The sequence below is a fragment of the Ursus americanus genome, chromosome 12, assembly GCF_024610735.1.
Source record: "Ursus americanus isolate L20-20 chromosome 12, mUrsAme1.1.p, whole genome shotgun sequence".
NCBI lineage: Eukaryota > Metazoa > Chordata > Mammalia > Carnivora > Ursidae > Ursus > Ursus americanus.
In genome coordinates, this window is record NC_142138.1 from 4,634,809 (window position 1) to 4,650,218 (window position 15,410).

Sequence of the window (15,410 nt, forward strand, 5' to 3'; positions counted from 1 at the left end):
TTAGTTGTGTATTTTTTTACAGATTTATTTTTTTGAGAGAGAGCACGAGCTGGGTGAGGGGCAGAGGGACAAGCAGACTCCCCACTGAGCAGGGGGCCTGACATGGGGCTGGATCCCAGGACCCTGAGATCATGAGCTGAGCTGAAATCAGATGTTTAACCAACTGTAACACCTAGGCGCCCCCTGTGTATTGTTTTTAATTTCAAATACCAATTGTTCATTGCTGGTATAAAGGAAAGCAATTGACTTGTGTATTAGCCTTGTATCCTGTGACTTTGCTGTATTTGCTTATTAGTTCCAGCAGTGACTTTTTGCTTACTTCTTTTTGTTTTCCTTCTTCAGTTCTTTAATTCTTCCATTCAATTCTTCTTCTTTGATTCTTCTCTGATTCTTTGATTTAATTCTTTAATCTCTACAAAGACAATCCTGTCATCCGCAAACAAAGATAGTTTTATTTATTCCTTCCCAATGTATTTACCTTTATTTTCTTTAAGAAAAAAAAATCTTATTGCAGGGCACCTGGGTGGCTTAGTCGGTTAATCATCTGACTGTTGGTTTTGGCTCAGGTCATGATTTCGTGGTTGTTAGATTGAGCCCCAGGTGGGGCTCCACGCTCAGCTTGGAGTTTGCTTCAGATTCCCTCTCCCTCTGCCCCCCAGTGCCGGCTCGTGCGTGCATGCGCTCTCAAATAAATAAAATTTCCAAAAAAATCGTATCGTACTGACTAGGATGTTCAGTATGAGTTAAATAGGATGGTGAGAGGGGACATTTTTGCCTCGTTCCCACTCGTAAAGGGAAAGCATCCTCTTTCTCACCATTAAGTCTAGTGTCAGCGGTATGTCTTCTGTAGATGTTCTTGATCAAGTTGAGGAAGTTCCTCTCTATTCCTGGTTTGCTGAGAGTTTTATCAGGAATGGGTTTTAGATTTTTGTCAAATACCTTTTCAGAATCAATTCATACAATTATATGGTTTTTCCTCTTTAGTCTATTGTTCTGGACTATATTAGTTGATTTTCAAATGTCAGATCAATCTTGCATACCTAGAGTAAATTGCACTTGATTGTGGTATGTAATTTTTTATATATTGTAAAATTTTATATTTCTAATGTCTTGAGAATTTTTACAACTATATCCATAAGAGATACTGGTCTTTAGTTTTCTTGTAGGAATGTTCTTCTCTGGTTTCTGTATTAGGGTAGTACTGGCCTTGTACAGTGAGTTTAGGCAGTGTTCTTTGCACTTCTATTGGAAGAAATTGCAGAGGTACCAGTTTTTCTTTAAGTGTTTGATAGAATTTATCAGTATGACATATGAAATTGATGTTTTCTTTTTTCAAAGCTTATTAATATGGATTCAGTTTCTTTAATAGGGTCTTCTTTTTAATTCAGTCTGACAATCTCTGCCTTTTAATTGGGGCTTTCAGACTTTTACATTTACTGTTGTTAATATGGTTTGATTTGAATCTGTCATCTTTCTATTTGTTTTCTAATTGTTCCAACTGTTTTTTTTTCTTTTGCTCTTTTTCTTCTTTCTTTAGGGTTGAATGGTTTTTATTCCACTTTATATCTTTTACTGGCTTATGAGCTATAACTGCTGCCTAGTAGTTGCATTGGCATGTGCCATATATATCTTTTCATATTATACCTCTTCACAGATAGTATAAGAATAATACCATTCCATTTTCCCTCTTTCAACCTGATGTTGTTTTCAAACTTTTTATTCTCATATGTTTTAAATCCCACACCACCTTATTATTATTTTTGTTTAAATAGTTATTATTCTTAAAGAGATTGAAATAACAAAAAAAATCTTTGTTTTCCCATGCAGTTAGCTTTTCTAGTGCTCTTCATTCTTTTGTGTAGATCCGTATTTCCACTTGGTATCTTTTTCTTTCTGCCTAAAGAGCTTTTTTTTTTTTTTTTTTAATTGCAGTGCAGTCTGGTGTTCTTGAGGATTTTTTTTTTTTTAAATCTGAGAAGATATTTATTTCATCTTGTTTTTTAAAAACATTTTTACTGGTACAATGACTTTTAGAACTACCCAGAAGTAAGCCATACTTAACAGGTTTTGGACATAGTCCTCCACAAAATTGCCATTACTTTAGACACCCAACTGCAGGCTTAGGTTACCCAGGCCACCATAATTCTGACCAACTGGATGTAAATTCAGAGTTTCCCACTACCTCTTCAGGTTCAGTATTTCAGTAGAATGACTCACAGAACTCAGGAAAGTATTATACTTACAAATAGAGTTTTATTATAGCTAAATAAGAACTAGTCCACAAAAGAGACTCATAAAATGAGGTCTGGGATGGCCCCACATAGGAAGCTTTGGTGTCTTCTCCCCATGATGTCTGGATCCGTCACCCTTCCAGCACACTGACGTGCAGCAATATGCAGAGTAATAGCCAGGAAGCTCACCGAAGTTTTGGTGTCCAGAATGTTTATTGGGGTTTCATCATGTAGGCATGATTGATGGACTCATTGAATATGTGATTAAAACTCAGTCTCTAGTTCCCCCTCCATTCCCTGGAGGTCAGACTGATATCAAATGGCTTAGAGCACTGACCCTCTAACCACATTGTTGGTCTTTCTGAATTGACCAGCCACCATCCTGAGTCATCTCATTTGCATAAACTATCAGGCCCCACCATGAATAACAAAGACACTCCTATCACTTGGGAAATTCCAAGGATTTAGAGGCTCATTCCCAGGAACTGAGACAAAAGCCACCAGATTCTTTATTACACAGTAGCTTGGTATAGAATTCTGGGTTGGTAAGATTTGTTTTTCTTCCCATAATTAAAAGATATTGCTCTGTTTTATTCTTACATTGTTTTCAATAAGAAATCTGCTAGAATTCTTATCTTTGTTCCTCTGTATATAACATGTCTTTCCCACCCACCACCCACCTGTTTTTTAAGATTTTTCTTTTTATCATGTGTTTTGAGCAAATTGATTATAATGTGCTTTGGTGTCGTTTCCTTCATCTTTCTCATGACAAGGGTTCTTGGAGATTCTTGGATATCATTTCTTCAACTGTGTTTTCTCTATCCCTCACGCTCTCTTCTTTTAAGGATTATTAGGCTGCTTGAAATTGTCTCATAGCTTAGTGATGCTCTGATGATGATGGTAGTGGTGGTGGTGGTGGTGGTGATGATTTGCAGGGTTTTTTTCCCCCTCTTAGTGTTAGTTATTTTTGACATATGTATGTTCTTTGAATCCTTAGCATTACTGTTAGCACCTGGAAGATTCTTTGTGTTCTGTCCTATAACCTGCACCACACCTGGTCCTTGGAAGGGCAGTCATTGTTTGTAGGATACCCATGTTCTGGTATTTCTTTAAGGTTTTAGCTGAGTAGTTCGGGGAACCAACAAAGGACATCTAGCTTTACACTCAAGGATCAAACTGAGGGTATTTGTTAATTTTGGAGATGACACTATTTTAAAAGAATAAAAAATTTTTTAAAGGCTTTGATGATTCTGAGGAGGCCTGATACCTATCAAGTCCTGGCTAAGGAAACAACTACTGCAGATCATTTCTCTCACGCCCTGATAGCCTGTGCTAGCCAGGAGGTAGGAATAGATCATAAGAGATAGTCCTAGACACAGAGCATGGGAAACCCAGAGTTGGTACTAGGTCGAGAGCAGACCTGGTACATAAGGCTGTGCACCTCACTGAGGCTCCCAGTCAAGGGGATAAGTGGAAGCTGAAAATGCCTCCTCCTAATTAGTTTTCTCGTAGAGAATGGCTTTATTTTTTTATTTATTATTATTTTTAAAAGATTTTATTTTTAAGTAACCTGTATGCCCAATGTGGGGCCTGAACCCACAACCCTGAGATCGAGAGTTGCACACTCCACTGACTGAGCCATCCAGGCACCCTAAGAATGCCTTTATGTCAGTGATACAGAGGTGTGCTGTGTGGGGAAGTGAGTACAGAAGTGGGGAGGTGGACAGAGATTGGCAGAGAGGTCAGCACATCGTGTAGCATCGTGCATACTTTGACATGGCCCTTTGGGTAGAGACACATTGACAGCTTCTGCCAGCTAGGAGCTTCTAAATACTAACCCCCAGCTGGAAGTTAGGCCAGAGAAGTATGGCAGTCTTAGGTTCAAGAACTATTGTGACTAGTGCGAAGGTAAGCAAAGTTTTATTCGAACTTTCTGTGCTGTATGTTAGCAAGTTACAGGGAACATGTGAAAACTAATAAGGGAATGGAGGTAATTCCTATACCATGAGGAGGTTGACATTGCTTGGCAGACTTGGGGGACTTGTGTTTGGTCTCTTTTAAGGAATGCTGCTATCCTAAGTCCCCAGCAGCGAACTTGAGTTTCTCTTAAGCATGCATATTTCTGGATTAGCCTTGGATGCAGTGTGCAGAGATATATGTCCGGGAGACTTTTAGACCAGGAAGGAGTCCTGTTGCCTTTCAAGAAATGTTTAAGCATCTGCACCAATTGAGTTCTTCAAGTCTTTGGAAAGTTGGGTTAACCTGACTAGGCATATTGGAGCCTCAGGTGTTCCAAGGAGGGCAGGAAATTGGCAAATTGCTGCTGTAACTAGAATGGATGTCTGAGAGACATAGATGGTTACAGGCAACTTGGGAACAAGGGAGAAACCTCTGGGCTATCAAACTTTTACGAAGAGAGAATCATTAAACTGACAGGGTGGGCCTGAAAACATAGCCACTTGCGTGCTAATTGCCAATGCTAGGGGGAGAGTTCTTCCCTAAAGGTTGCCTCAGTCCTCCTCAGAAACAGACTTCGCAGAGGGTTTCTTTTCCTTTCCCCCCCACAGGTAACAGTCCTTTGGACAGCCCCCGGAATTTTTCTCCAAATGCACCTGCTCACTTTTCCTTTGTCCCTGCCCGCAGGTAAGTTGACAGAAAGCCTCCTCTGTGATGACTGTGTGTGTGGCATTTGCGCGAATGTCAGTTAGATGTTAGCTCCCTCCTTTGAGGCTCTGCCTTTCCAGTGTGTTACCTTGGGCCACTAGCCATCAGCATTCCTTCCCTGCTTTCCTCATCTTGTTCTGATTTTGCTTTCTAGATGCCCTAGATATTTGCCTTTAGATGTTTGAATAGGCAAGTAGATATAAGAAGTGGATTTATTTTTACAATCCTAAGCACGAGTCCCTGGTTTCCTGAGGGTATGTTCAAAAACATTATACTCCTAGTGTGATCAATGAGAAAATGGCCTCTCACCCCAGGGAGACCCAAGGTTTTACTCTTACTCCTCAACCAGAATAAAAGTGCCTTTAATAGAGATTCCTTAATATTTGAAAGCTGTGTCTCCTGGTGTATAGTAAGCACTTACTCAGTACTTTTTGGTTGAATGAGTGATGGGGAAGAATAATGAACAGGCAAGCGTTTATAGTTGTAAATTGTGATTGGCACCATGAAGTGAAAGGACATGATGCTGCATGAAAGCATAGGAAGGGAATGGGGCTGGAGGATCTATACGGGGTGGTCATGTAAGGCCTCCCGGAAGGGGATTGACTTTAAGCTAAGACCTGAAGGATAAGAGTGAGCCTGCCATGTTGAAAGTGAGGACATGGGGGTAGGCCATTGTAGGCAGAAGGAATAGCATGTTCCATTTGTGCCCTCGTGTCCGCCTCATTGTCAGGGCTATAGGAGTCGGATCGGCTACGGGATTTGGGGGCCTGGTATTACAATCCAAACAGGCCTGTGCTAGGTAGCATGAAGTTTGAGTCATGTGTGTGGAACATGGAACGCTGGGCTGTCCTCTTAACAAGACAGTAGGAAAAGCAGCTAGGTATTGTAGGGGTGGGGAAGAGGACTTCAACCCTGCCGAACAGGGTACTCAGGGATTGTGTTTGCTAGGTTACTGAGGTCAGGCTTGACCTTATAGGATCACATGGGTTTAGAATATCACACAAAACAGATTTAACAAAATGCTAAGGATAGATCCATCAATCCTACAATTTCACTTCAAACATATACACATTCCTAAACAGAAAGTTTGCCCCTGCCAAGTGTGACCAAATGTCAGGGGTCAAACAGATCAGTCTCTCTGGTTCCATTTGATTCTCACTATAATATATGTCTTTTCACTACAGCCATGGCCACAGAGCAGACAGGTAATAGTGGACATGATGGGGAGAGGGGCTGGGAAACTGCTATGCATGGCCAGACAATATGGTTTGTGGTGTTGTGCTTGGTGAGAACTGGTTGTGATGAGTCTTCTCTGACTGTGGGTATGAACATTTGGCCTTCAATATCTAGCAAAGAGGCCCTAAGGGAACCCCCTGCTGGAACCAAGGCTCAGAGTGCATATACTTAGAGGCGGGAATTTCTGAATAGTTCCAAGTTTCTGAGCGTAGGGACAAGTCACCCTCATTCCCACAAATTTCCTCAGTCACCCAGTGAGATGACCAGGCAGAGGAAATGGAGGCATCCTATAGTTGCATTTCTTTCTGACTGTGGTAGCCCTTGCTCTTCATATTACAGAAAAATGGCTGCTCTGCAGTTGGTTTCCATTTCTTTCTAAAGACTGTAGATAATTTGTGAAAAAGTCTATTTGACAAGGGTTTGGGACTTGCTTTCTTGTATAGAGCTCCCAGGACCCAACAAGACAGGTCAGAGTGAACATCATGTTTGAGCAGCCTCCGGGACGTTTCTTTGCCTCAGAGACTAGGTTCCAGCAGAGCTAGCTGCCTGGGTGGCATGAAGTTTGAATCAGGTGCATGTAGCATGGAACCCTGGGCTATCCCCTTGCAGAGTCTAGTAGGAAAAGCTGCTCAGTAATGGTGGGAGCGGGGAGGAGTGCTTCAAAAGGGGAAGCCCTGGAAAGATTGAGTCCTCTTTTTTCTCCTTCCTCTGCCTGCCTCTCTCCACCTCCCTTAACTGTGAAGCCTGGACTAAATCACCCAAATCCCTGGGCCGTAGTGTTTTCTCTGAAGATTGAGGGTATTTAAATTCTAAAGGTCCTCCATTGCTAATGTTCTGAAGTTCCGTGGTAGCAGCAAAGAAATTTCCCCCGCTTCAACCAGAGCAGGCTATACCCCCATGCTTCACCAGAGAAAACACTTGTGTTACAGCACATCCCATAGTCCAGGAAAGAATCATTTACCCATGTAATAAAAGCTTCAAACCAGATTCCTGCTTGATCTTTCTCCTGCACAGCAAAGCAAATAACTGGTTCTCTGTGATGAGAACTTTGGGGTGCATGCTCTCAAGAGCAGCAGGATACCTGCTCCAAAATCTTATATACAGCCAAGGGTATGCCACCTGGCTCTTTCTTCATGAGGTTACTGCCACTCTTTACAAACAATCTCAAAGACTGGTTTAATGGGTCCTAATGGATCTTAGGTAACCTTGGACTGTTGGCCAATGATTGATTCATACTCAGACCCAGATGGTGGTCCACTTCTTCCTCGTCAATCCAGTGGCCTGGGAAAGACAAAGGGCCTTCAAAAAAAGGAATAGCTGCATTTCAGTGGCAGTTCTGTCCTTGCAGTGATGCCTTTAGCTGGAGTCCTCTGTCATTGCTTCTCTAAAAGTGAATATGTTACATAAATAAATAAATGTGAATACATTGAGAGTATGAAGACTTTTATTTCAGAACCACAGTCTTGTATAACAGATGTTCTTATTCCAAGTCACAGGCTCCTTTTTAGTTAGAGATGTTTGTCTTTGCAGTGGAAAACACACGACCATAGGCCTCATGTAGGAGAGAGACGTGAAAGCGTGTACTAGACCAAGCAGTACTGTCTAGAGACAAGGAAGAGCCTGCCAGTGAACAAGCTGCCCCAAACAGTGCTGATGGAAAGACAGGCAGGTCCAGGGATCAGGGTGGGGTCCTGTAGAAACTGCCTAATGTTCTTAATCTTATATAGGACTGATGGACGGCGCTGGTCTTTGGCCTCTTTGCCTTCTTCAGGCTATGGAACCAACACTCCTAGCTCTACTGTCTCAGTAAGTAGCCAAATCTATGGCTTTGCCTCCTTTACCCCAAGGAGATACTTCCTTGCAGATGATTGCTGCCTATCCCTATGGTGTTGCAACATGGTTCTCAATTTGTTCTCCAAAGCCAAACTCAGAGAGGTTGTTTGGAGAAGAGGCTGAGTGGGGCGGTGGTGACCCGTAACAGCCGTAGCTGGATATAAACATTAAACACCTTTGGAAAGAACTAACCAGTATGCTCTCTGAGCATCAGTTTTTCCAAGTAGAGTCAGAGGAGGGCGTGAGGGTGGACTTTTGCTTTGCCAGACAATCCTAAACATGGTTCCCCTGCTTCCTCACCTTACTTCTAGAACTGCAACCAAGAGCAGATAACCCCTCCCATGTCCCAAAGGCTTGATGGGCCCTCTTTCTCCTCTTTCACCTTTTTCTTTCAAAAAAAAAAAAAGGGGGGGCAAGGATGATTGTTATTTGATATTCAGGTTTGATGTGTATCAGCAAAAAAGCTGGGCCTGTCTCTAAAACTTCTAGTTATGTTTTTTAAGAGAAGGTTTTAGCCTAAAACACAACAGATGTCCTAATTGCTGCTATGCACAATTGACCGTAAAATGAGTCTTCATCATTGAGCAAGTTTTAATTGAAGCCAGAATGACAAGGCTGGCAAACTCTTTCTGTAAAGAGCCAAACAGTAAGTCTGTAGGCTTTGCAGGCTGGGTCGGGCAGCAGGGTGGCCCATTCCCCGTATCCTCCACCGTTCTTCAGGTCTTCCCAGGGCAGCTTGTTGACATTTGTGACCCCCAAGCAGGTAGGAGTGTTATTTCCTCCCTTGGCCTAGATATAACTCATAAATAATCCAAAGATCTCATTGGTCTTTTAGTGGCAGTTAAGCTTAGGATCTTTTGCTGGTAAATACCGCTTCCCTATAATCCTTGACCCAGACAGGTGACTTTTTAGACCTAAGGCAAGAGTCATATATATATATACGTATATGATATATACCTGTTCAATAAATTTTAATAGACTCAACCCATGGCTGCTGCTTATTTTATTGGGATACTTAAAATACCAATTTTACTTCCTGTCAGTGGCAATTAGGTGAAGATACTTTTTACAGCTTCTATGCAAACCATTTCCCAGAATGTGGCCAAGACAGAGCCCTGTGGAGACCTCCCCCGAGCTGTTTACAGCTTCACGTATTATAGCATTCCATGACAGAAGCCTGTACTGTTTGCCCCCCCCCCAAAAAAAGAAAAAAAAATTTGATTTCTCACTTGGTATTGAGACTTACTTGTGGCAAGAGAGTTTTCTTAGTACGGTGCTGCAGCTTTGACTCTTAAATGGATTCGGGTATTTAAACCCCAGATTCTTCATCAGTTGATGAACAGAAACAGCCAAACATGTTAGACCTGCCTGCTGTCTTAGCCAGCCTTGTCAGGAAAGCGGGTTCTGGTGCGGTACCGGGCTGTCACCGTGGTCGCCGTCTCTGTGGAATGCCTGCAGGAGCACAGCTCGCTCCCTCACAGGGTCTGTTGTGGTTGGCAGCAGGCTCTTGTCTGGAATCTCAGTCATTGGGCCATGTTTGCAGTTCTTAGTCATTTTCAGGTCAGGTCTAATCTTTGGGTTCCAGATCTGAAAGTGATTTTCTTCCCTGACAGATTTTTCTCGCCTACTCGTGTCCCTACAGTCTGGTCACAGCCTTCCTAGCCTCAGCCATGCCAGTTGTCATTTGGGTAACAGCCGAGAGGAAACATTACCGAGTTCTCCTACGTTGCGGAAGGGAAAACTTACAGGGACTCATTTGTAGGCTGCGTATACCTGGGAAAATTCCTTAAGCCAGGAAGCATGATTTATTAATTACTTGCCATTCCAACTAGCCAAAAGCTTCACTGAGGGCAAAACATCCATGCAGAAGAATCTGACTTTTGCCACCAAAAGAGGTTCCCTCGGTAGCTGCGGAGCTCCCACACCTTGTGAGTGCCTGGGTCCAACTGCCTGCCAGACTCACGAAGGCTCCTAGTATCTTGGCTTCCTCAGGCCTGAAGGCTCAGAAAGAGTAGAGAGGGGAACCGTGCACAATGGAGGCTAAAAGGTGCAAGGCCAAGAAGGCCAGCTCTGGGTTACCTTTGGGTTTGCATTGACTGGGGAGTCTTCTCTGTGTCTGGACCGCCCTTCGACGTGTCTGTAATGCTGCTTGTTAATGTTTTTCCCTCTAGTCATCGTGTTCCTCACAGGAAAAGCTGCACCAGTTGCCCTTCCAGCCCACAGCCGATGAGCTGCACTTTTTGACGAAGCATTTCAGCACAGAGAGTGTACCAGATGAGGAGGGACGGCAGTCCCCTGCCATGCGGCCCCGCTCTCGCAGCCTCAGGTGAGGGCTGCTGTCTGCCCACTACCCCAGGACCTGTGGAGCTCAGCTTGTATGGCTTCGTATGCCATACAGTCTCTGTGGCAACTACTTCGCTCTGCTGTTGTAGTGTGGAAGCAACCACAGACACTCTGTAAACTTTATTTACAAAGACTGGCAGCGGGCCAGATTTGGTCTGTGGGCCATAGGTTGCCGACCCTGGGTTCAGTTCATATGAGCCAAGGCCAGTGACGCTGAAGCATACCTGATGATGCTGTCAAGTGGTCCCTCTCTTTTTCCCTTTGAAGGTAGTTAGCAGTGGAAATATACTTTAAACTCCATTTAGTAAAAGGAGAGTAATAGTATCATCCATTCTGATAGTTACCTGGCTGCAGAACCCACAGGCCCAGGGTATACAAACTAAGCCAGCTAACAAAGGTGCTGCTGACGACTCTTGTGGCTGACCTGGGGAAGAAGCCCATTTCAGAAGCAGAATGAAAGGCCATCTGAATCTCACTCATTTCCCTGAATCACCTGGGCTCATCAAACCAAATAAACCTCAGCAACCGATTTATCTGTGAATTCCTTCGATTAATTAGCTCTTTTCTTTGGCATTAGCTGGTAAAATTATGCCAAAATTCCAGATTAAGGAAGAGGGTGGAAATAAAAATGGGCACAGCATTTATGACTGAGGTCAGTTTTCCAGAGCCCCGGGAAATAATTAATTGGCTAGTGTGGTTGGGGTGGGAGCAGGGCCTTCCACGCAGAATTCCCTCAGGTAATGTTGCTACTCTGAGTATCAGGGAGTAAGCTGAGCCAGTCCACAAAGACTGGTTCCAGTTCAGAGACTGATGAAGGTGATCACTGGGACTGTGGTGCAAAGGATCAAAAACAAGCTTTTGTGGAGTGTGGATCCCAGTGCCCTTCTCCGTCTCACTCAGAGGAATACCTGAGTCTTGGTGCTCTCCGCAATCCATAGGGTTCATTTTAGGCCACTTGAGACTGAGAGGAGTATAGTATGTCAGGGAAAGCCCTGCTGTATTACTCTTAAAATACTTGGTAGTGTATATGGATCCAGCGAGCAGACCGTGGCCCACTCCAGGGAAGAAAGGCAGAGAACAATTCTGAACCCAGCTCAGCGAGAGTCATATGTCAGGAGCACCAAACTGGGAGGACTCAAATATCCATTCATTTACGTGGCTCAAGCTTTGAAATCCTTTAAGAAGATGTAACTGCACCTGGGCCAAAGAGGAAGATTTAGATGACCCGGGCTAATAACTCACTGCAGGCTGGATTGGCCTCATTTATCCCCCAGGTCAGAGCCCACGTTGTCCTCATTGGCTGCAGCTTGTTTGGAAAAGGATACAGGTATACATGGTCTTGCTTTGGTTTTTCTGGTGGTGGTTTGAGTTGACTCGATTCCTAGAACATGCTGGGGTATACTCAAAACCCCACTGGCCAAAGCAAAGAAGACCCAGAGAGTCCTGTTCCAGGGGAGGTCATCCTAGGAAAGCCACCAGTAGACTCAGGAGTAGTTTCCTCCTTTCTAGACCTTTTCAGGCCCTGGCAGAGGTCTTTGTGAAAGCCAGGCTTCTTACAGGAAGGTAGCCTAGCTCCAGATGGCACCATTTTGAGCTAAACAAGGTATGCTGGGAGCTTCAGGAAAAAGGGAGACTCTAGAACTCAGCACTCATTAAGGTGGGAGTGTGTGGGTGCTGCAGACAGTGGGAGGACAGGGACTCTGGGAATGGTCATCTTTCTTCTTGAGAGTTCCATGACACTACAATAACACACTTGTTTCTTTTTTATTTAGTCCTGGACGGTCCCCAGTTTCCTTTGACAGTGAAATAATAATGATGAATCATGTATACAAAGAAAGATTCCCCAAGGTAAGGATCCTGAGGATGGCTGCCCCTGTGGGAGGACTGGGGGTGAGGGGATGGAGTGCTCTCACCAGAGGTAATAAAGAAGAAGAGCAGGAAGGCACCCAGGATGAGGAGGATACAGGCGCAAGCTGCCAGACTGCTGGGGAGGAGACAGGCAGCAGAGGACTACGAGTTTGGGGCTTGTATTTGCAGGGCCTCTATTTCTCTACTCCCTGGAGAGGTATCTAGAGGCAGGTGTTAGAAAGGTGTTCCCCATATGTTATGGGGAAGGAAAAAACTAGGACCTTGTTTCTAACCATGCACATCAGGGCCACAAGTCACGGTCCCTGCAGAACGGGATTGACTATCGGAAACATGTTCATTCTATGCAGATTTTTTTTTTCTTCTTTTTTTTTTTTTTTTTTGAATTTTTTAATGTTTTTTTATTATATTATGTTAGTCACCATACAGTACATCCCTGGTTTCTGATGTAAAGTTCGATGATTCATTAGTTGCGTATAACACCCAGTGCACCATGCAATACGTTCTATGCAGATGTCTTAAGCAGTGCCCCGTCACCAGGCCCAGAATGTGCACAGAACGGTGTGCTGGACTAGCAGGAAGCTGGCCGGAGGGAGCAGGAAGGTGGGAGACAGAGTTTTCAAGCAGGAAAATGCTGAGGAAGGAAGGCAGATTACTCTCCAGAGATAGTTGAGAAGTAGTCTTCGCAGCTCTGTGCTTTGGCTAGAAACCATCATGTGGGTGGAACCTAGGGGTTTGTTTTCCATTCGCATTTCTTTTTGAACACGGCATGTCTATACGCTCTGACCTCACCTTCTCATGACAGGCCCCGTTCCTGCAGAACATAGCCAGCTCTGTCAGAACCAGGGCATTGACACAGGTTCCCTGTCCATGACAACAAGGAGCACAGAGCCCTCAAGCCTCCTTACTGCTATGGGACTGAGCCCTCAAGCCTCTTGTGCTCATCCTCTATCCAGACTTCCCTGGGTCTACCTATTCCTCTGAGTTTAGGGGCTGCAGTGTGAGGTGGTTCCCTGCTGTTCTGAGAGTATCCTTTTTCTAGACTCTGGTATAGCCTCCTGGACACACATGGGTGGCTTAGGGAAATGGTATAAAGCCCTGTGCTTTCCCTCTTGACATACACAGGAAGCATAGCAGTAAGGAAGGACACACATTCTGGAGCCAGACTGAATGGGTTCAAATCTGCTTCCGCCATTTACTAGTTGTATGACCCGGGACAGATTGTTTAACTTCCTGAGCTTCATTTGCCTCATCTGTCACTGGGGACAATAAGAGTATGTATCTCATAAGGCATTTGTGAAGATTAACGAGCATTAAACTTTTCTATGTGTTCAGGACACAGTAAGCACTCAGTGTGAGCTGTTACTTCCCTGCTGCCCTGGGCCCTGTGGTCTATGTTTTCTAGCCGCCGAGCAGGCTTTATAGAGTTAGAGTGAGGAAGAGGGGCACAGTGGACTGCTAGGGAATGATGTTGTTATGCTTGATCCTTTATAAGGAAGTTTAGGGGGGGGGTGGAGTTAAGATGACTGAGGAGTAAGGGACCCTAAGTTTGTCTGGCCCCTCGAACACATCTAGATAGTTTCAAATCATTCACCTATGAAATTAGAGATCTGAGAAAAGAAATCCTGCAACTATGCAAGTAGAAAAGTGACCACTTTTTGGAAGGTCGGAGGTGCGGAGACTTGAATCCAGGGTGATTGTAAGGATGTGGAGGAAGGAAGGGAGCCTGCTTAAGGAGGCTACCGCAAGGTGCTAGAAGCAGCAGAGCGCAAAATCAGAACTTTCAGAAGTCTGCTACAGTGGGGGACGTCCCTGGCTCCAAGGTGCTCAGGTGGCAAAGTGGGGTGGAATCCCAGGGTCCACAGCACGGTCTCGGGATCCCCGGGGTCACAAGAAGAATGGAGGTGCCTGAGTGTGGCAGAGTTCCCAGGCACAAGAGTGGGGAGAACGGCTAAAACAGCAAGTCTAGGTGCCAGCCTTCTGCTCTGTGCTGCCATAAACTGAACCGCTGTGCAGTCATGGGACCACCTTCCTGGCAGGGGTCCAGCAAAAGGCAGAAGTGAGGTGAGACCCCCTCCCTCCCCTGGGAGAAAGAGCACCAGTCCATGTTGCAGGTAGCCATAAAATTTGGAGTTTTGAGGGGTGCTTGGGTGGCTCAGCCGGTTAAGGGTCTGCCTTCGGCTCAGGTCATGATTGCAGGGTCCTGGGATCAAGCCCCGCATCAGGCTCCCTGCTCAGTGGGGAGCCTGCTTCTCCTCTCCCTCTTTGTGCTCACTCTCTCTCTCAAATAAGTAAATCTTAAAAAAAAAAAAAAAATTGGAGTTTTGAAACTCACTCATGTGCCTGGGATAAAAACACTCAGGTACAGGCCAGGTGAACACAGAGTTCTGAGGGAAACCAGAGAGACAAGACTGATTGACTGCTTTTCCGTGAGGGCTCACCGAAGTATGTGTGTGTGTATAGAGGGGGGGGGCATGAACTTTCAGCTCTGGGGCGAGAGATCAGGGTGCCACCATTTTTATCCCTCCCATCAGTGCTGAAAGCCTTCAGGGAGCAAAACAGCACCGCATAGTAGAATCTGGAGCTGCTTACACCAAGGCCTGCCTCCCTGTGCACTGAAGGTGAATTTCCACTAGGGCAAGTGCACCTGAGAATTAGTGCAATAGGCTCCTCCCCCAGGGGAGCAGCTCAAACATCCGGCTTGCATCAAGTTTACTGATAAAAGAGGGCTACAAAACTTCAGCCCTTGGGGAAAACAGTATATAGTATTCATTGTTTTGATTTTTTTTTTTAATTCTTTAGTCTTTCAGTATTTTTTTTTCAGGTTTTTTCTTACTTTTTCAATTCTTTTTAAGTTTTTATTTTTATATATACATTTATTTTGTGTTTCATTGTATTATATATATATAACATAAATATGCTATAATATATAAATATTATATATATTTATATAATGTATATATTTTTCCTTCTTTCTTATTTTGGGATCTAGTTTCTTGTAACAAGCAGACCAAAACACACCCAGGATCTAGTTTTTTTGTTTTGTTTTGTTTCTTGTTTTTTTTCTTCTTGTCTTGTTTTTGTTTTCTGGTTTGTTTTGGTTTTTTTTTCTCTTGTTATTTTTTTTTCTCTTTATTCTTTTCTGGAAAAAGTGACGAGACGGAGAAATTCACCCCAAAAGAAAGTACAGGAGGTGGTACTCATTGCCAGGAATTTAATCAATACAGATATGAGTAA

At 44.1% G+C, this 15,410-nt stretch overlaps 1 protein-coding gene across 7 annotated transcripts in view; it reads left to right on the top strand.

Moving 5' to 3' along the window:
• The window catches only part of MAST2 (microtubule associated serine/threonine kinase 2), a 204,516-nt gene that overhangs the window by 162,555 nt on the left and 26,551 nt on the right, over nucleotides 1–15,410 (top strand). For 6 of the 7 annotated variants that reach the window (XM_087865856.1, XM_045799660.2, XM_045799666.2 and 3 more), the window contains 5 exons: nucleotides 4,799–4,874; nucleotides 6,080–6,100; nucleotides 7,859–7,937; nucleotides 10,136–10,290; nucleotides 12,080–12,155. In XM_087865856.1, coding sequence (XP_087721982.1) covers nucleotides 4,799–4,874; nucleotides 6,080–6,100; nucleotides 7,859–7,937; nucleotides 10,136–10,290; nucleotides 12,080–12,155 — 407 coding nt within the window. The remainder of the gene's footprint in view (nucleotides 1–4,798; nucleotides 4,875–6,079; nucleotides 6,101–7,858; nucleotides 7,938–10,135; nucleotides 10,291–12,079; nucleotides 12,156–15,410) is intronic. The other variant, XM_045799663.2, reaches the window with a different exon arrangement.